The sequence below is a fragment of the Gekko japonicus genome, unplaced genomic scaffold, assembly GCF_001447785.1.
Source record: "Gekko japonicus isolate JY-2015 unplaced genomic scaffold, Gekko_japonicus_V1.1 scaffold332, whole genome shotgun sequence".
In the NCBI taxonomy this organism is placed as follows: domain Eukaryota; kingdom Metazoa; phylum Chordata; class Lepidosauria; order Squamata; family Gekkonidae; genus Gekko; species Gekko japonicus.
Window position 1 is genome coordinate 793,810 of NW_015177015.1, and position 21,670 is coordinate 815,479.

General features: G+C 42.4%; 1 protein-coding gene across 1 annotated transcript in view; it reads left to right on the plus strand.

Moving 5' to 3' along the window:
- GLIS1 (GLIS family zinc finger 1) overlaps positions 1-21,670 on the plus strand; it is a 334,070-nt gene that overhangs the window by 257,850 nt on the left and 54,550 nt on the right. The window contains exons 5-7 of the mRNA XM_015427696.1: positions 2,349-2,510; positions 8,364-8,474; positions 11,410-11,542. Of these exons, the coding sequence (XP_015283182.1) occupies positions 2,349-2,510; positions 8,364-8,474; positions 11,410-11,542 (406 nt within the window). The remainder of the gene's footprint in view (positions 1-2,348; positions 2,511-8,363; positions 8,475-11,409; positions 11,543-21,670) is intronic.

Consider the following 21,670-nt stretch of genomic DNA (forward strand, 5'->3'; position numbering starts at 1 on the left):
AAATAAATATAATCCCCCTTTTAAACCCTTGGTATTTATGTGGGTTTTGTTATCAAGTCAAATTATTTTACGGGAAAGACAAAGAGCCTGGCTCTTTTTGGGCTACTTACAGAGCCCCTAGTCTAAGAGTCCCTAGGCCTCTGGCAAGGTATTGTTGTTCAGTCGCACAGTCGAGTCCGACTCTTCGCGACCCCATGGACAATCTCCCGCCAGGCTCTCCTGTCTTCCGCCGTCCTCCGAAGTTGGCTCAATTTCATGTTCGTTGCATCGCTGACACTGTCTAACCATCTCATCCTTTGCCGTCCCCGTCTTCTTTGACCTTCAATCTTTCCCAGCATCAGGGTTTTCTCCAGTGAGTGCAAACATGTCTTTCAAATGCCGGGAAAGATGCCTGGCTTTAAAGTTTGATGCGAACGTATCAAGCAAGCTAGTACTGTGAAAGGGTCATTATGGCTCCTGATTCTGCCACTTTCTCCAGATACTTGGTGACATATCTCTGCAGGTCTGCTATTGGTTCACTGACTTCAGCCTTTGAGAAGTTCCTGGTGGTGATGCACTGTGCTAAAACTGATGCTGCTTTTGGAAGAGCAGTTCTTCAGAGCCTGTTTCTTCAAGACGACCTGCAGATAACATCAGGTACATGGCTCCCTAGTCATCAAATCACCGCAGACTGTGACTGCAGCCATGAAATTAAAAGACGCCTGCTCCTTGGGAGGAAAGCGATGGCGAACCTAAACAGCATGATAAAAAGTAGAGACATCACCCTGCCAACAAAAGTCCGCATGGTCAAAGCAATGGTATTCCCAGTAGTCATGTATGGCTGTGAGAGTTGCACTATAAGGAACCAAGTGCCAAATAATAGATTCTTTTGAACTATGGTGCTGGAGAAGACTCTTGAGAGTCCCTTGGACTGCAAGGAGATCAAATCAGTCAATCCTAAAAGAAATCAACTCTGACTGTTCCCTGAAAGGCCAGATAATGAAACTGATGCTCAAATACTTTGGCCATCAAATGAGAAGGGAGTACTCACTGGAAAAGACCCTGATGCTGGGAAAGATTGAAGGTCAAAGAAGATGAGGACAGCAAAGGATGAGATGGTTAGACAGTGTCATAGATGCAGCTAACATGAAATTGAGCAAACTTCAGAGGACGGCGGAAGACAGGAAAGCCTGGCGTGATCTGGTCCATGGGGTCGTGAAGAGTCGGACTCGACTGTGCGACTGAACAACAAAAACATTGGCAAAACACTGGATGATTAGTTTGTATGGCTACGCAGCTTTGAGGCTAGGAACCTGAGATGAAAGTCTCAGAAGTTGTTGGAGAAAAACAGACATAAAAGAGACACACCAACGTTCCTGGTTGTGTAGAGAAGAGGGAGGTGATTCCTCATCCCTTTCGTTCCTTAATGTAAGGATTCCACCTGAAGTGAGAATTTTTATGGATGCTCTTGATATTGGCCTGATCCAACATTGGCTTCTCTTCTGTTCTTATGATATGCCATGCCTCTGGTGTACGCTCACTTCCCATCATGCCAGTTGAGGGAAAAGGGCATATTTTTATTTTGGGTTACTTTATAGAGACATATTTCTCTGACTACCTAGGGATTTCCCAGATATGTAGAAACCCTTGTCTGTGGGTGGCCTGGTTTTGCCGCTTTCATGATTGGCAAAAGCCACCCACTTTATTATTAGATATAGCAACGTTACTCTGCTTATTTTGTGAAGTCCTCTAATTAGGTGACTGACTTTGTATATGTGGTGGTGGCAATAATCACATCGGATAATGAGACCCACGTTGGTACAATCTGTAGCAACTTGGGCATAATGGATGGGTGTCGCTGATTGCTCTAGATTTTTAGAGAGTACTTTTCTATGCAAATGTAATAGGCTATGTTTTGCTGTTTCCCACATTTTTCCTTTCCTGGCAGGCTATGTTTCAGCAGTCCAACCTTTTTTCCCTATCCTGTTTGCACGGCAGCTGGCTCTCTGATCCCCACATCAGCTCTCATGCCAATTCTTCATGTTCTTCATCATGTTAATGAAAGCCCTCCCTAAGCTGAACACTTGCTATTTCTTAATGTTTAAGCTCCTTTACTTAAACCGTATCTTGAAGGCTCAACATTGTGTATGTGGGAAAGACAGTATTACCAGCCACTATGCTATGCCTTGTGATGAATTAAAACAGCAGAGCAAAATGTGTTCCATCCATAAACTTCAGCAGATGTTCTGAATTCTGGTTGATTTGTTGCATGTCCAGATTGGATTTGAAAAAACAAAACTGTATTCAGTATAATGGGATATGGTTTATTTAATAAAGCTTTACAGAGTTTTTTTATGGCTTTATTGCAGTTTGAAGGGTGCAACAAAGCATTTTCTCGGCTTGAAAACCTTAAGATCCACCTGCGGAGTCACACGGGTGAGAAACCTTATCTTTGCCAGCATCCTGGCTGCCAGAAAGCTTTCAGCAACTCTAGTGACCGAGCTAAGCATCAGCGAACACACCTGGATACCGTAAGCATGATGTTATTCTATGTGGTGGTGTATGAAGCACAGTCTTTCTAATGGGACTATATTTGAAATCAGCACAGGCCTCTTCCATTTATATGAGACATCATAATACTCTCCAGTGGGAAGTGATAATCAAGGATGAGCTTAGTTTGCCTGTTTTTAAACCCTTCTAGAAAGACAAAGGAGGAAATATTAGTAACCTCCAAGATGTTCTGCTTGTATTTTATGGGGAGGTTTTCTGGAATTCCTATAGGGTGACTCCCAAAGATCTTGCTGCCATGAATGTATGTCAGGAGCTGTGCATTACCACTTCTTCTCTTTTCCATAAATGGAAGAAAATAAATAGAAATGCTACATAGTTGTATTATTAATAATGTTAATTTGCTTATGAATTTGTGCATCTTCTGACACTCACATTGATTGAAAAGGCACAGTTGGAACCTTCTATTCTAGGCATCGCTTATTGGAATTCTAGTATGATTCTCCTTATTAATGTCCATCTGTATAAGGAATGCTTTGTTGGGTAGCTGATACAAATGTTAGTTTGACAATGGTTAATCAGTGCATCAAAATCCAGAAATCATTGCCCTTGCATCAATTAAATCCTTCCTTAACCAGCCCTCCAGTTAAGATCCTCTACTCAAGCCCTGCTCAGAGGTGAGGTGGGTGGCATCCATAAGCAGGACATTTTTGGTAGTGGCACCTCCCTTGTCTATGGCATTCCCGTCCCCTTGAAGCTTGACTGGCAACTACACTACTTTCTTTTGGGCACCAGGCCAAAATATTCCTTTTTAATCAATCTTTTAATTAAGGGCTATTTTTTAACATCATTATATGGTCTGCTCTTTGCGTATGAACTGTATTAGGGCTTGTTTTAAGCTGTTCAAGGTGACAAAGAAATTTTCTAAATAATTAATAATGTCTTGGCAGGCAAAGAGGTGGAGTGCATTCCTCCCATAGGCTACTGTGTAACTGATGTATACACTGGTGGGTTTTGTGTGTGTTCTATGGGCACAAAATTGCAGATATGTCCACTGATAATTTCTGTGGATGAAAGGGATTTCTCTGCATGACACACAACATCCTTTCCTCTTGCTCTCATTGCAGTCCCAAATGCCTCCTGAAATGCTGCCTCTGGGGGACATGAGACCCCCATAAGCAGCATAAGAGGTCTGTAGTGGGAGGAAGAATGAATGAAAATCCCCCTGGTGGGGACTTCAGTGACCTCCGGGATCCTCAACTCGGAGGGGATCCTGGGAGGCTCCCTCCATTTCCACTCACCAGAGCAGCAACACATGTGGTGCCTTTAAGGGATTGGCCCTCAAACAGCCCATTGCCTGGGAGGTAGCCTTGAGCCAGGGGTGGGGAAAATAGGGGATGAGTCACAGCAGAGAGGCAGAGAACAAAGGTGAAGGTAACACCCTTCCCTGAGATCTGTGGGAGGCATAGATCTACCAGACTTAGGCAGGTCTTCTGCATCCCCCCTTCCATGCATGGCAGTCCAGTGTATGCAGGCCATATACTCTAGGAGAAAGTAATAGTGATGCAGTTACTAGATTTCCTTCCTGAATACTTTGTTGCCATTAATGCACATGTATATTTGATATGATGAAGAATTATATGTTATTTTTTCTTTCCATCCTCACAAACACATAAAATAAATACCGTTAAGCAGTACAGCTACATTCAGATGCTCTATTGATGTTTTTATGTTGGCAACCACCACAGGGTAAACATGGCTTTCTTACAATATGACCAGGATTATATGGAAGCCTTTGATACAGTTCCTTGTATTTGTTACTATATGCAGGGTGTAGTTCTTTAATCATATGTTACTTTCTTGATCTCACAGGTAGTAAAGGGAAAATGGATAGAACTAGTAAAATGGCAATTTACCCAATCTCCTCTCTGTGGTCCATAGGAATATACAGTAAATTCTGTTATGTCATATGCAGTAACTGAGATGTTGGCAGGAAAGTAATTGCTGGCAAATAGTTTTGGTATTGCTAGCAGGGGTCAGTTCCTGCAGGAGCGCACAGGAGTGGAGCTTTGGCAGTAAAGAGCCCAGGGGGCAAGCCCTACCCCCTGCTCCCAGCAGTCCTCAGTCAGAGCAAGAAGTAGCCAGGTAAGTTGCAGAGCTCCCCCCGGCACCCCGGTCTAAAACAGTCAAGTGGCACCTTTAAGACCAAGTTTTATTCAGGTACAAGCTCTCCCTCCTCTGCAAGGACAGATCTGCATGTTCCCCCCCCCCCAATATCTAGCAATCCAAAACAGACCAGTGGAGCCTGAGTGGTGGGTGTTGCCTTCTGACACACTTCCAGTGATGTCGGGGGTGTGGCATATGCAAATAAGTTATGCTAATGAGTTATGCTGATGAGCTCCTGCACCTCTTTTTCTACGAAATGACCCCTGATTGCTAGCATGCTAAAATACTACTGCATCAACATCTACAAGTAAATGGATGGTCCAATGGATCGCCACAGGTTCCTTTTACTGCTGCTTTGCCATGCAGTTAATGTGATTTAATTGCAATGAAACCTTTGTACGCCTTTGGAAATCTTTCCCTGTACACAAAGATCTTGGCTGTTGTCACTGTGGTATGTCACCGTTCGGGAATGTGAACATTCCATTAAAAAGTTCCACAGTTTTAACTAATAGGTTGTAAATGTAAGCCCATGATTTGAAATTAAAAAATGTAGTTTGTTAAAATATAACACATAGCAGTGTTTGATGCCTGCATATATATACTTCCTCTTTCTTCATCCCACCGACCTGTGCATTCACCAGCTCTTTCTTTGTCCCACAATGTAAACTGAATAAATTGCAGTCTTCTTCTGGCCTGTTTGTTCCTTAGGAAGACGTTTCTGGTTTATTAGCCAAGGAAGCAAAAAAATTAAAGTGACTATGCTTTGCTTAGACACAAAGCTACCAAGCAGAATCTTAAAACTGTAATTGAACATGATACTGCCCACATAAGCACAGCTGAAATGGGACTTCACAAGTAATGGACCTGATTCTCCAAACAAGTTTTATGCTGTCTGTTATATACTTTAGTGCTTTGAACCCCAATGGATTGCTTGTGTTGGTTTAGTCTCCATTGCCCCTTTCTTTTCTCCTAGTCGTCAAGGAACACTGTTTTAGTGCTATAGATAAAGTGTAATTCAGATTTCCCAAAGCACACATACGAAACACTTGGATAATCAGAAACTCAGATAAACAGAGTGTTGGAAACAGGGTTACATTGACACAGAACTGCCACAGAAAACTCAGTGACCTTGGCTTTCGGGCTTGTCTTTGGAATCCAGGGTTTGGAGAATAGTTATTTTACTGATATGTCCAGGTCATATTAGTCTCTCCTATAAACCCACCCCTGGAAGCATGCATACTCCTTAGGTCTTTTACTCTTTTGGTCCAAAGCTCATAAAGAACAACAACAAGAGTCCTTCCTTTGTCTTTTCAAAGAGGTGAATATGCGGTTTAGCGTGTGACCGGGTGTTTATGGGGCAGAAACCTGGCAGTTAATTGATATTTACTTTTCAAGCAGCTACACATTTCAGACAGTGCAGCATTAAGGAATGTGTAATGTATATTATGCCTTGCAAAAACAAACAAGTCGAAGAAGCCAGTCACATTTTCCAAACCCAAGCACACTTACAATAACAATGTTTTATTTATTTGAAAGTCAGCTTTAGCAATTTGAATTTGTAATTACTTCTAAAATGTGGCTCTTTTGAAACTAAATATGCTGTATAGGATGCACCTTTTTGAAACATAACTATTTAACGTTAATGTAAATAGAATACGGTGTTGGGACAGACAAATTTGGCTCACCAATCAAGAATCATTTTGTAGACCTTGTGGTGTACAAAGAATGAACTCCCTCTTTGTCTTGGTATCTCTTGATACAGGTGTTATGGCAAAAAAAACCCAACCCTTTAACTCTAGTCTCTTTTTTTCCTGTTTCTTTCTCTCTCTTTTCTGCTGCCTGTCCCTTTTTACTCTCTGAAATATTCATAAACAGCAAAAAGGTACAGTAATAATTTTGACTGACATTTTTTCTGTGGTGACCCTGCTATATATTCTTTACTTTTCATTCTATTCACTGCCTGCATTCATCTGTTTCTATAACTTATCTTGTTAATTTGCCCAGTACTTTAAAAATTTTGTGGTGTTTTAGTGTATTTCTTTTCTTTTTTTGGTGTATGAAATTAGAATGGGTTAGTGTGCATGCTGCCATTAGTATTCCAAATGCATGTAATAGAAGGCCTTCAGTTTGTAAAGCAAACTCTGATCCCCTTTATATGCCTGCTGTGTAACCGAATCATGTGTGAAAGTAAGATTGAAAAAGTTTGGGGCTAGCATGGATGAACTTTTTTTGTGATCTAGTTTCCTCGTCCTTAATAATGTGTTACCATAGCTGGGAAAATACTCTGCCCGGCTAGTTCCACTAAGGAATTGTATAATGGTTTCCATCATCCTTCCTCAAGTTTCGGTTCTCTGTGTGTTCCAGGCACTTTCAATAAATTGACTTTCATATACAAGTTTCTGGGTACATATCAGGTTAGCCTTTGGAGCCTTGAGGTGGTGAATGATCTTATTATTCCTTTGGAAATTTCCTGCTGGTACAAGGAGCAAGACTACTTATTCCTCTGGAGGCACCTACAAAGAAAAAGGATTTATATGGACTGCTTAGTTCTTATTGAATGCATGTGGAAGTGATTTGGGATCCCAAATGCAGGTCACACTGTCATTTATCTTCTCTGAAAGGAGAATCTGTAAATAATTACAAAGACCTGTTAGAATGTGCTGTTTTGATTGAATAGCAGATTATTAGGTTAGGGCTACGTGTAAAGCAGTCCTGGAAACTGGATTAGAATCTACCCTAAAGAAGGAATACCACCAAAAAGACTATGGCTGCCTTTGCGTTGTTGGCAAGATTGACTAATAATGTCCTAATCTAAAATTATTAAACTTTGTTTGAAAGGAGCACTGCACAGCAAGCCCCTCCCCCCGGAGGTCTTTAGCGGAAGACACATTAAGGTTGTGTTTTTTCCTCACCATTTTACATCTCTAATATCTAAGCTCAGTTGTCTGAATTGTGGGATGACCAAAGCATATGGCAGCAGTAAGCAAGGTATATCGTACCAAAAGGAGCAGCAATAAATGCAAAATATTTTAATACAATTTGCTCTGTGCTCAAAGTACTACAGAAATGGGGCCAGTCAGATCAGGGGCAGGTGGCTGGAGCTTAGGCGTTGGTTCATATATTGGGTGGAGCCCATTCTGTAAAGTACTAGGCTGCTGACTGGCGAAAAGCCTAGCCAGGGTTTCCATGAAGGTGCCAGTGCTGTCACATGGGAGCTTTCTCCAAAGAAGAGTTGCCTAACTGAAGCTTTCAGTATTATGCGCAGAAAAAGTGCCTCTTCAAATCAGGACAAGGATGATCTGTTATAGTATCTCTTGGGTACTGGGTTTTTTTTTAAAAGTGTTGACGCCCATAGAATTTCAAGGTCTGATATAATTCTTTTCAGTGCATTTTCATCCAATCCCAGGCCACCCAGTCTAAAAACATAAGTGCCTAGAACTGTGAAGTACTTAGAGCATTTGCACTGAGTTTAAAGTGGTTGCTGCAATAGATTATTTTATTTTTATTGTTTGGCCAGGCCTGTTATATACTGTTACATTTTTTAAAACAAGAGTTTTTAAGTTGAGGAAGCAACTTAAAGCTTTGCAATATGTTTGCACATTGCCAACAATCTCTAGATGTTTCATGTTCTGAACATAACAGTTCATATCTTCAGGTCAGTGTTTCCAAAGCAGACATCCTGTATTGTTTTCCTTTCCACATGCTCACAGAAACCATATGCCTGTCAGATTCCTGGGTGCTCTAAACGCTATACTGACCCAAGTTCCCTTCGAAAACATGTGAAAGCTCATTCTGCCAAAGAACAACAGGTGCGTAAGAAGGTAAGCCCCTCAGTCCAGTGATTTCAAGTGCTCAACCTGAAGCGTTTAATGAGACAACAGGGTTTTTTTTTAAGGAAGCTTAATTGCATTGTTGTTATGAGAAAAATAGTCTGGATTTTAGTAGTGTAGTGACTTTAAGGTGTTCAACACACTACTTCACTGGCTATTTTCAGGCAAGATAAAATTGGCCTGGCCTAATCAACATCAACTATTTAATCAGCCCCTGATCAATCCTGTAGTCCAATCTAATTAAACATAAACAAAAATTGTGGTATCCAGAAGGAGACTCGTAGCAATGAGATTGCCAGGTGTCCTGTATTTTCACTGACTATCCAGGAAAAAAAACCAGTCATTTAAATGTCTGGCATATTTGAGACAAGATATGGGCTCTGTGAGAGCTCTCCTGGTGGCACAGCCAGAAGAGAAGACAGCCGGGCCACCGCTTCCCTTGCTGTCAAAAGATTGCTGTGGGTCTGGAGAAGGAGGCCAGTGGGTGAAAGATTTGTTGGGGCAGAAGTGCATGCTTGGCACCACCTCCTCCAAGCCCAAACTGTGCATGAAGCAGCAGCCATGGTGGCTGTGGAACAGCCGCAATCCAGGAGGAGGCTGCAAGGCCCAATCAGGGAAGCCTCCCCTGGGCCTTGCAGGGTCCTCTTGGGTTGTGCCTTGCACTAAGGCTTGGTACTCCTCCAAGCCCAAACAGCGCAAAGCACACCATTTGGTCGTGGAGGAGACAGTGCTTGGTCTCGACTCAGCCCAACAGCATGTCTGGTATTTCTGTTGAAACCATCTGGCAACCGTGAGCAGCATCTGAGTTTCTTCTAGAAAGGGCAGGAATGGGATGGACTATGCTCCAAAATACCCAGCCTCCACTACTGCTGGAAAATCAGTCAGTCCTAGACTTTTTTCATTGGTGGTGAGTCTCCAGTTATTTCAATCAGTTGATCAATTTTCTCTTTCCTTTTTGTTGATTTGTATATATTCAGTGGACAGATTCTATCTGCTCATACATCAAATATGTCACTTTAAATAATATTTTCAATTATAGAATTGTGGTCTCAGCAGAAGTCTAAAAGGAATCTAGTAGTGCATGAAGGATGCTTCCAAAGGATAGGAGAATTCCATGGAAAATTAGCCATTTTAAAAGTGGAGTACATGTCAGTTAAATCCAGTGTATCAAGATTTAATGTCTCGAGAAAAAAAGCCTAAAGAAACTAGAACTATTTTATGACCTCTTAATATGACCTAGTCACCATCTAAGCCTTTTTTTTTTAAACTGTGGGGTGTTTAAGCTCAATGTGACATTTATCACTGTTCTCCATTTGAAGGCCACTACAGGCAGCTTTCCCCCAATTTGGATCAGGGCCTCATGGGGAAGACAGAGGGTGTTAGTCTCTTCTATCCCAATATGGTTTTGCTAACTGACCACTCTCCTGTGGGGTTATCCTTCTTTGGATGAAAAAATAATGGTATCTGTCTTTTGGCTGTCCTTTTTCTTTAAAGGGTTATAACAGGGTTATAACAGCATACCAAATTTGTGACGTTGTGTGATGGTGAAAGGGTTAACGTCTGTCCCACCTCCAGATCAGAGCCCCAAACAGCTGTAGTCCAGCTCACTGCTGTCCCCGTATCTTGCCCATTTGAGCCCTGTGGTGCCTCACCAGTGATGTCTAAGTTGCTCTTAATGTGGCTTTAAAGCAGTCCATAAAGCAGACAAGGCCAGTCACCTGATCATCACCTTGGATCCCAACTGATAAATGCCTGGGAAAGACCCACAAAATTGGTTCTCATCTATAGCTTGTTGGGCCTTTAATGCACCATCAACAGCACTGGCACAGCCAAAAATGGATAGGGTGAGATTATTCTCACATTTAAAGACATACAACATCATCATCAACAACAAAATTCAATGCTTTATTTATCCCTAGGATTGCCTGCCCTCCAACTGCAAAGCTTTGGGGAGGATGGAGCTGGGGGAGGGAGAACATTTTCCTAGAATGTTGCAGGAGAGGCATATATTCTGACTTTACAAGTATATGGTCCTGTATATTTAATTCCTGTCTTTACTCAGACAAAGTTGCATCAAGGTGCCGTTAAGAGAACAAAATGGTGGTTTGGTAGTAGTTCAAAGCTTTATTGGCTTGCAGTTATGATCCAGATTTTTTAAAATACAAAAACAAACTGCCTGTAGGACAGAATGCTAAACTGATTTGAGTAACTGAGCCTAGGGGAAGGCGGAATGCAAAACTGTAAACTTCAAAACAACAGCCATGTATTAATGGTCTCAAAATAAGATGACTGTTTCTGTGAAATTTAAGCCCTGTTATGACACAAGTTTGGCAACATCAGCATGTTTACAAGATAAACAGAAATGCTTTTCTTTCTTAATTCTTCTCTCCCACTGCTTTTAATGCGATTGACATTGTGGTTCACAGAGGGCATGCTTCAGACACTTTTGCCAGTGCATTAATTTACATGGAAAACAGCTGACACATCAGCAGAACCTCTGACACATTATTGACAGATCACCATTTTTCTTCTCCTATCAAATGTCTTTCCAACCATTGCCGTTACAAATGCAATTTTTCAAATAGTGGAACCCAAGATTCTGGGAGGAGGGAGGAAGAGGAGCATAGCTAAATTAATCCATAAAAGTGTGTGAAGCACAATGACACATTATTTTTCTGAGAACCAAAATGTTGCTGATTTAAGATTAGTATGCTTAATTTGCGTGCTCAAGAAAACCCAAGCAACTTCTAATGAAAATCACTAAGCACCTAATATATCTTCAGTTACTCCAGTGCTAGCAACAATGACATTTTGTTCCTTCTTTCTATATATCAGCTATAAGCAGTGCAACATATGCACCCAATTAGCAGCACTTTAGTTCTTCACTTTGAAATGAAAATCTCTTTGCTTTGTCCTGCCACTGTAGCTCCATTCATGCTCTGATGTTGAACAAGACATATTAAGTGAGTGCTTAGCTATGCAGCAGCTCCACCCTTCCTCGCAGCACATCTTGGATGGGAAATGTGGGCGATCGATGGGCCACCATGACCTAATACCAGGTGAGAAAATTCTTCATAACAGTGGTGCAGAATGTGCCCTCCAATATGGTGCTATGGAGAACCCGGACTGAAATCCTTAATCAGCCAGAAAACTCATTGAAGGAGCAAACTCACCACCCTTCAGCCCACCACACGTCACTGGTTGCTGAGAGAATACAATGCTACTCTAATCTTTTTGGGAGAAAGGTGAGATAGGCCAGTTATACTTGTTCTTCCTGACTTGCCACCCGTGGCTCCAAATGAAAGCACTCTAACGGAAGCAACAAAAGCCAATTTTTTTAAAAAGAACCCTCCATGTGGAAGCAGACAAGGATATAAGGGGATGAGATTTAGTATTGGTTCAGGGAGAGCACTAAGGGGTTAAGCCACCAATTCAACTAAATTAAACGAACAATACACAAACTGAGTCAGTGCCTTGTGGGTGGGTACCGCAGCATTATGGGTGGGATGCCAGGCTGCCAGCAACTGTATGAGCTGGAACACAAAGAACTAAAGGAGTCCTCTTTCCAAGTTGGTAATTGGAACCAACAGGTGGTCTCAAACTGAGATAGAATTCCACATGGTAGAGTGCTTTAGAAATATGTTTGGGAATCAAAATTCCTAGGTAGTGTACATACTAGACTATACAAGCTTCAAAAAGTAGCATACAGTCAAATCCACTATATAATGCTTCCTTTTATCCCAGTTGAAAATACTTGTTTATGCTGGGTTGCTTTCTCAAAGAAACCACAGCATTAAGGTACAGAGTGCCGTGCCATTGGGATTACTTGGATTACCAAGAACCTTTTCCCCTAAACTAAAGCTGCAGCATATTTTTAATATGTCAAGGATGAAAGCGAACATATAGAGATGAATCGTTTTTCAAGTCTGCTATTCCTAGTGCTGAACTTCAAACCAGGCTTGTGTTTAGGCATGTGTAAGACAGTATATGAATATGCTCTGTAATCCACAGTGCATGGGACTCAAAATTCTTCATTTTTTTAAATCAATGAGAAAATATCAGTAAAGGATTACTGAAATCTCAAATTCTTAGCCATCATTTATGAAAAAATTTAAGAGCATGAGGACAGCTTTATTAGATCAGATCAATGGTAGATCTAATTCAGCATTCTGTTTCCAGCAGTAGCCAGCCAGTTACTGCTCGAAAGCTGAGAAGCAGGATATAAACAAACAGCTTCCTTAATTTCACTGTAGAAATTTCCTTATGAGAACAACATCTTGTTCATCTACAGAACCACTCTCTGTGATTGGCCATTTTTATTGCTATTTTTATTATACACATGGGAAACTAAGATGATGACTTCTCCAGATCTTGTCTATTAATTTGAGCTTTGGTATAGTATGAACACAAATCTTCCTTTTCTAAAACGATTTGCGGGCCATTACTGGGCCAGACAGGGCTGGTTCGAGGGTTTTTTGCAACTAGGCGAGGCTACCTTCCCCCCCCCCCCCCCCCCGTGCACCCACCAATTTTCAAACATAAATGCATTTTAGGAAGAATAAAAAACACAACAGTTGAAAAGGCTAATTTATTTTTTTTAATTGTGAGAACAAGTAATAATACAATCTCTAATTTTCTCTCTCCAACAGAAAAACACAAATCACAAAACATTTTGAAAAATCCTGTTAATTGTGATGTTGAAATTTAAGTCTCTTTAATGTTTCCATTTTAGGCACATCAGAATCTAATTTTGCATGCCTTTTCTTTAGCAAATTTTGTCACCAATTCCTTCAGGTCAAGCACTGATGCTTCAGCATATTCAATTGAAATAGTTGTCAGGAATACACTGCAACACAATCTGACCCTGGCAGTGTACAATCCATGATCTGGGCTGTATGTTTTGCAACACGGTTATTGTTTTTACTTAAGATACCAATATTAGCCATCTAGTTAAACAATACATCTTACAGAACGTGGTACTGACACTTTTCATTCATTTACACCAGAAGGACAACAAAAGTACTAGACCTTGCTACAATCGAGTTGCAACATGCAGGGCAGCCAGAGGCTCTTTGGAAAAATCAAATAAAAGCGACCAATCCAATCCACCCCCTATTATTTTTTGCTACGGAGGTGATGCCTCCAGCTTGTTTCGTCAGCCAGCTTTCCCAGAGCTACCTGCAGCTCCCGGCACTCATCCGCCTCCTTCAGCGCCCCCCCCCCCCCGGGCGCTCGGCCCGTGAGCGTCGAAGAAAACAAGCCAGACAGAGTTGGGGCACAAAAGCCAAGCCAAGCTCTACCCCGCAGGAAAGGGGCGCAGCAGAGCAGCCTCTCTGCTGGGCGAAGTCACAGGCGGTGGCGGTGTGGGAGTGAGGAGCAGGCAGGATTGCGGGGGTGTGGCTACTCCGCTGCCATCAGGGCTATGTGCACAGCCTGGCAAGAGCCAGCAGGGCTTTTGGGGAGACATGGGTGGGAGGGGCCAGGAGGGGAGGGGCAGCAGGCGAGCTCCTAAATCTGTCTATGGGTGGTCCGGACCTGGGGCCAGACTGACTCCCATTGTGGTGTAGGAACCCATAAGCCATGTAGCACCTTGCAGAGAGCTTATTTTTTGTTGCTTCCTCTATCTATGTATTTTCTGGAGTTGCATTTTTATCATTATTTTTGTAGCTACTTGGCAGAGACCCTGAAAAGCCTTTATCCCAGATGGTCTGTGATGCTAGCTTGGTAACAGATGTTAGGGCTAAAGGTTAAACCATTTAGATTTGATATATGACATGTTTTTATAAGCTGAAGTAGTTAACATGTTAAGAAGCCCAAGTCATCTTCTCCCAAGTCAGGATACATAGTAGGCAGACAAAATTTATGCAGCCTGTATGCAGCACAGTTCTCCCTGGTGATCATTCCTCATTTTAATGAACTTTAAGGAAGTAAAACAATCAGATGTTTTACATACAAAATTCCCAGGCTGTGATGTAGAGGCTTGCTCTTCCTCAGTGAGTTTTCTAGGATGGCAAAATAAGAGTTGGTGCACAATGCAGGGAGAATTCTTTTCTGACCAAGCTAACAGCAAAAATTGCATTGACTTCAGTGCTTGTGCTATTTTGACTATCGCAACGATCCCCAAAGAGACAATACAACCTAACATGGCTTCTCTTTGGAGATGAGTTAGCAAACAGTGGTGTGATAAGATGTGAATTTTAAAAACTCCAGTGTATAAAACCTTGAGAAGATAGTCTGTTACCCATAGGACCTCTTTTTATACCTTTTGAGGGGAAAACCTCTATCTTTGAGGCAAACTACATGATGTGTTTGGTCACTTGTTTACACCAATTTGTCCATGTTCCCCATAGCCACACAGCAGCTGTGGGAAACCACTTCTTTTTTAAAAAAGAAAAAAAGGAGAGCCGAAATAGGCTCGGAATGGCGCCATGGGAGGGAGAGGACTCCTGCCTCCCCCACCAAAGTTTTCTTGTGTGAAAACCATGCTGGGGAAAGTTTGCACTGATTTTGCTGCTGTATATGCACCGATACTCCACGTGGAGCAGCAAAATTGAAAAAACTCCCCTTCCTAGTATGGTTTTTGCATGAGAAAACTGCTTGGAAGGGAAGCAGGAGCCCGCCCTTATCCCCACAGCACTGTTCCAAGCCTGTTTCTGTTCTCCCCCCCCCCCTTTTTTAGAAGCAGTTCCCTGCAGCTGCTGTGTGGCTATGTGGAACATAGGCAAACTACTGTAAACAAGTGACCAACTCTGTGCAGTTGCCCTACATCATTTTACCAGGCAGTTGATATGCAAAAATATAGACCTGCTCATCTGCCCTATTTGGGGAAATTAAATGAGAGGGCAGTGGCAATTCAGTTACAGGGTTTTTTTGATGGCACCTCTGCATTAGACCCCTTCCAGTCCAGCTTCTGACCAGGCCATGGGACGGAGACAGCACTGGTTGCCCTCACGGACAATTTTTGGAGGCATCTGGATCAGGGTGGCTCAGCTGTGTTGCTGTTGTTAGACCTGTTGGCGGTGTTCAACACAGTTGACCACCAACTACTGGCCTGCTGCCTCACCGACATGGGGATTCAGGAGTCTGTGTTACAGTCGCTCTCCTTGTTTCTTCAGGGTCGGGGACAAAAGGTGGGGAGCAGCTGTCCCGAAGGCATCTGCTAGTCTGTGGAGTGCCCCAAGGTGCAGTGCTTTCACTGATTTTATTTAACATCTATATGCGCCCCCTTGCCCAGATTGCCTGGAGCCATGGGCTGGGTTGTCATCAGTATGCAGACGACACCCAGCTCTATCGTTGGGTCGCCAGTCTGACTCCAGGCCAGAAGATCTGGACCTGACGTTGAAAGCTGTGGCTGGTTGGCTTAGACTGAGCCAATTGAAATTGAATCTGATGAAGATGGAGGTCTTGTGCCTGAGTCAGAGTGGTCCTAGGGTAGGGATCTCACTCCCAACTTTTGATGGGGTGCCATTGGTGCTAGCGTTGGAGGTTAGGAGTCTGGGAGTGCTCCTGGATGCCTCCTTAATGATGGAGGCCCAGGTAGCAGCCACTGCAAAGTCAGCCTTTTATCATCTCTGGCTGATTAGGCAGGTGGTTCCCTTCATCAAACACAACGACCTGGCAACAGTGATCCATGCAATGGTCACCTCGAGATTAGATTACTGTAATGCTCTCTACATGGGGCTGCCCTTGTCTGAAATCTGGAAGCTGCAGCTGGTGCAGAATGTGGCAGCCAGGCTGTTGTTGGGCCTCCCCATGCAGGAGCACATCCAGCCTGCGCTAAAAACTCTGCACTGGCTGCCCATAGTGTACTAAATTTGGTTCAAGGTGCTGGTTCTTACCTTTAAAGCCCTATATGGCCTGGGGCCTGCCTACCTGAAGGACCGCCTTTCCCCACATGTTCCCCAGAGAGCACTACGATCGGGATCCCAAAATCGCCTGGCTCTGCCAGGCTCCAGAGAAGCCAGGCTGGCTGTGACGAGGGCCAGGACCTTTTCAGTGGCTGCTCTGCACTGGTGGAATGAGCTCCCAGAGGAGATCAGGGCCCTGCGGGACCTTTTACAATTCCACAGGGCCTGCAAGACGGAACTCTTCCACCTGGCCTTCAATTAAGGAGCGGCACTATATATAATTGAGGCCCTGGCCCCAATATTTACACCATCATCAACATCAATATTAATATCAATATCAACATCATTATAAACAGTTGGATATAACCCAGACTACACTAGCAGTTGATTGTTTGTACTGTTGGATACTGCTCATGCCTGCCATCATATATGAATCATCCTAGTTCTAGCACTAGCACTTTGCATGTTTTATGTTTTGTGTGAATATTGTTATGATTTTAGATAAATTTGTTTTGTTGTGCAATATCCCATGTAAGCCGCCCTGAGCCTGCTTTGGCGGGGAGGGCGGGGTAGAAATCAAATAAATCAATAAATAAGGTGTGAGTCTATGAAGATTACTGTTCTTAATCCCATTTGATTGGATCTGCAAGTGTGACAGTGCAGTCGGTAAGACTAGACATTATGAGATCTAATGGCTTGGGGAGGAGTTATTTGCTCTCTTTGTGGGGCTGGGGCAAATAACATCCTGGGGCCATTTTGTGTCAGGAAAATGGGGCAGGCTGAAGCCCTTTCTCCCACCATACCATGGTCCCAATTAAACATAGGCCTCTGCCACTCCTGAGAAATTAGTTCCCAGAAGCTGCCATCTGACAGAAGGGAATGAAAGTTGACCATAGACATGACTTTTGCAGTGGTGGTGCCTCATCTTTGGAATGACACTACCCCCTCCCCAGGCTCTTTTGGCCCCTACCTTATTTTCTTTTAGGTACCAGGCTAAAACATTCCTTTTTACTCAGGCTTTTAATGAAGGTTTTATCTCTTAAAACATTTTATGGTCCGCTTCTGGCCTACAGCATTTTAGACTGTACAATGTGTGTTTTATGCTGTTATACCCTGGCTGTTTATATGGGATTGGCTTGTTTTTAACGGCTTTGTTTTATTGTCTTAATTGTAAGTTGCCTCGAGCAGGTCACTGGAGAGGTAGCATAGATTTTTTTTCTAAATACATAAATCCTAAGCAGAATTATATCTTTCTAAATCCATTGAAGAAAGGCTGAGCGTCTGGGGCTTTAAAGAGAAAAGACAACTAAAGGGAGACATGACAGAGGTATATAAAAGTATGCATGGGATGGAGAAAGTGTGGATGCAGAACTTTTTCCTGTCTCTCCCATAACACTGGAACTGGGGGCACCCAATCAAGGTGATGGTCAATAGGTTCAGATATAAGGAAGTACTTCTTCACTCAATTGATGCTTAAATTGTGGAATTCATTGTCAGTAGATGGAGGGATGACAGCCATTAGTATTGATGGTTATAAAAAAGATTAAACAGATGCATAGGTCCGTCAAAAGCCACTAGCCATGATAACTAAACAGAACGTGCAAATCCAAAGGCAGTAAGCTGGTCGACTACTGTGTAAGATATGATGCTAGCAGGGAAGGGCAGGGAGGCCAAAATGACCCTGGAGAGGACCACACCTCTTCCATCACCACTCCCCTTCAGCTGAAGAACCAGCTGAGGGAAAGGATGCACTGCAATGCTCCTCCTTGCCAGCTCCACCATACCTGACCTGCCAGGATGAAGCCAGACACTTCTGGCCTTCTCCTCACCAGCCCCATCATGGAGGCAAGCACGGGCTGTGGTACACGAAAATAAATGCCCAGTTCACTCCTGGATGCTAGACTTGATGGACCACTGCTCTAATCCAGCTCTAATCCAGCAAGGCACCTTTTATGTTTTAGCCTATGTCTACTGAAAATAATGACTTGGATCTTATCTGATGCTCCCTTCCCCTGGTAACCTGTTGAAATTTCAGAATAGCTGGTGTGCATGTATTGGTATGGAGACTATAATACTGGAGAAAATGTTACAGGGTATGGGTGCTGCTCTTAGGAAGGAAGTAGATGAAATAGTCCCTGCTTCCCTCTGCAGTTGGAGTCTCTTGCATCTGTGGCTCTACTGATTTTACCTAATTCCTGTTCTCACTGCATTCCCCCATGCCCTGCATTTTGTCCAGGAGGTTTCCATAACTGCTAGCATTGGATTTCCAAAAGTGTTAGGGTGATCATGGGAGATGGAGTATGCCATGGGTGAATGTGGCACTTACCCTGAGTTTCACTTGCTGAATGGGAAAGAAGCAAGGGATTCAATAGTACTTGTTTTAAATTGTTAAATATGTTTTATAGTACCACAACACAATATGTGTATAAGAAATGTTGTGTTCTATTTATTTATTGGATTTTTACCCCACCCTCCCAGCCAAAGCCGGCTCAGGGCGGCTTACATAGAATCAATACAAAATTTACAATAATAACTAATATATGGGGTTTCAGTGAACAGACATTAGTAGAGGACTACTTTAGGGCAGATTCTATCTTAGGAAGAACAGCAGACACAGAATAGCTCGGGCCTTCACTACTATATTATCAGCACTGGTCCAGGGACTAAGCAATACACAAAAGAAACATTTTTCACTTCTTGATGACTTCAGTTGATCACAAACAAGGGAGCTTATGGTTATCAAAACACCACTCAGAAGAGGGCTCAAGGAATGTCTGAAATAATTAGAACTGACAAATCAAACTAGAGGATGTTTTATGTATATTACACAAATAAAGGTAATCACACAGCTTGATCATGGACACATACAAAATTATAAAAAGGTATATCCTATGCACCATAATATGCAAAATGTATCATGTGATTTAGCCAGCATCCTGCACTCAAATAACTTGTAAAGGGTTTGTAAACATTACAGAAAAGCAGTTCATTCCACAAATGAGAAACATCTCACTGGATAAGATTGTCCACAATGGGGGAACTTATATGGGGGAAACCATGAATTTTGTCCAGTGTGAACTAATTCCAAAAGAGAGTTCAGTTCCTGCCAGTGATTAAATGAGATGTATTACTTGGCTGCAGACAGATCAACACAATGTATGCCTCAAAACTCACTTCCAAGCACAACACCCTTGATGGATCAGGGCAAAATAGTTTACTATTAAAATTAGGCAGCAGTGTCTGAAGTAGCTTTGATTTTATCAGTCTTTACATCAGCAGAGGACAACCTGGTTCTTTATCTGTGGCAGTATTTGAAGCTGTTGGAATATTCACCATGCCTTTGAGAAACCATCTCTAAGAGTACTGGCTTAGAGCTTGTCTGTGCACAACAGAAGCTGGGGGTGCTGCCTTAACAATAAAGTCCACATGAAGCTTGTTGCTTTAGGAAAGAAATGGAAGTCTTTTATTGTCAAGGAACTACATACTAGTACAGGACAGGATGAGAAAACATTCTAGTTATTTATCTAGGCTACAATGGAGAGAGATTGTGGAGAGTGTGTCTTGACTACACTAAAAAGCAGGAAGGAGGTTAACTAGAAGGAAGGAGAATATCTGAGAATAGCAGTCTGGGTAAACAAAGGGCCACACTGCATGTTTGGGTGTGTCACAAGTTGGGTCTGGGTTCCCCACAGCCACACAGCAACTGAGGGGAAAGGTTTTAAAAATAAAGAAGAACCCAAATGGGCTTGGAATGCTGCTACGGGGGGAGGAAAGTTTTCTGCCTTCCTAAATAGTGCAAGTGGGAGGGGCTAATTTTCCAGTTTCTGCTCCACTTCGTGGAGTATTCTGTGCATGTGGAGCAGCCAAATCAGGGAAATAACTACCCCCTCCCCCCGGTGCTGTTTTGGCATGGCAAAACAGTATTTTGGGGGTGGAGGCTGGAGCCCTCCTTCCCCTCCTGCAGCATTTTAAGCCAATTTAGGCTTTTTTGATCCTACTTGTTCTACAATTATAGGCTTTTGCCACTACTACTAATGCAATATTTATATTATTCAGAATTTTAAATTGCTTGAACAAATAGGTTTTCCTGGAAGGAGGACAAGGGAGAGGATGTATTTCCCTTCCCCTTCTGTCATATTAAATTAATACAATCTCTGTTCCAATCAAATAAATAAATGAAGTAACAGCTATGTGATGTCTAGCAGTAATGTATTACATTTCTTTAAAATGTCATCTGGATGTCGATAGCATAGGTTTAGTATTTAGAGGCTATGCCAAAAGGAAATTATAACACCCTGGAACCACACAAATGTCTGATATATAAATGGAAACAGAGGTAGAATCAATGATCCCGTCTGCCCAGAATAAGTGATAGAACGATATTTTTCCAGTTGTTCATAATAGCCTGTTGTATATTCCCTAAAGGGACTTTCACATAACACAAAATGGATTTTGTGGCTTGGAGCACTTCTTGTAACAACAAGTACCAAGGATAGCTGGCTCAGTTTAAATGTGACAATATCAGCCAGTTCCAAATATACTTGAAGCCTTTATATGATCATGCCTGATTAAAAGATGCCATGAAGTTTTGTGAGATTACCAGTTAGAGGGGAAGCCAGCTGTCTTGCCTTCATAACAACTTTCATCCATACTACTAATAGAGATGTGGTTCACTAGACTTGCATTCCTTTCTGTTCATATTTGTATCATTCATTCATTTTTTAAAAAATATCCTGAGAACCTGTCCCACCTGACGGAAGTCTGTGTGCATAAAGTGTGGCTTGAGAGAAACGTTATGTGAATAAGCAAAAATGGAACAGCCGTCTTTTCTAGCTTTCTGAGACATGATAATAAAAATTATATATTTGCATAATACACAGGGAGAGGGGGGTCTCATAGCTAAAAACAAAACCAGGCAAGAACAGGGACAGGTGGGCACAGAATTAATCCTGGCTCCACTAGAGAGCTTAATTTGCTTCCTGCTTTCCTCCTACCCTTGCACAGCCCCTTCAGCTCAAAGAATAACTGATCCTGCAAGTTCCTTGTGCTTAAACGAAATAAATTCTGTGAGTTCCATAAAAATGGAAGGCAGAAACATGTCCATTGATTACTCAGTGGATTGAAGACTTGTCACTCCTCTTCATCCATCAAACTGTAAAGTTTAAAAGCCAGCTGCAAGAAGACTCTAGCTACATTATCTGGTCCAGCTATGCAGAAACATGTCACGTCATCAGAGCAGGGCATATCATAGAAAATAGGGTAAATAAAACTTTCGAGAAAATGTAATATTTCTCTGTTTCCCCTTTCTAGCTCTCCTGCCCTTTTCGTTTGGCATCACTT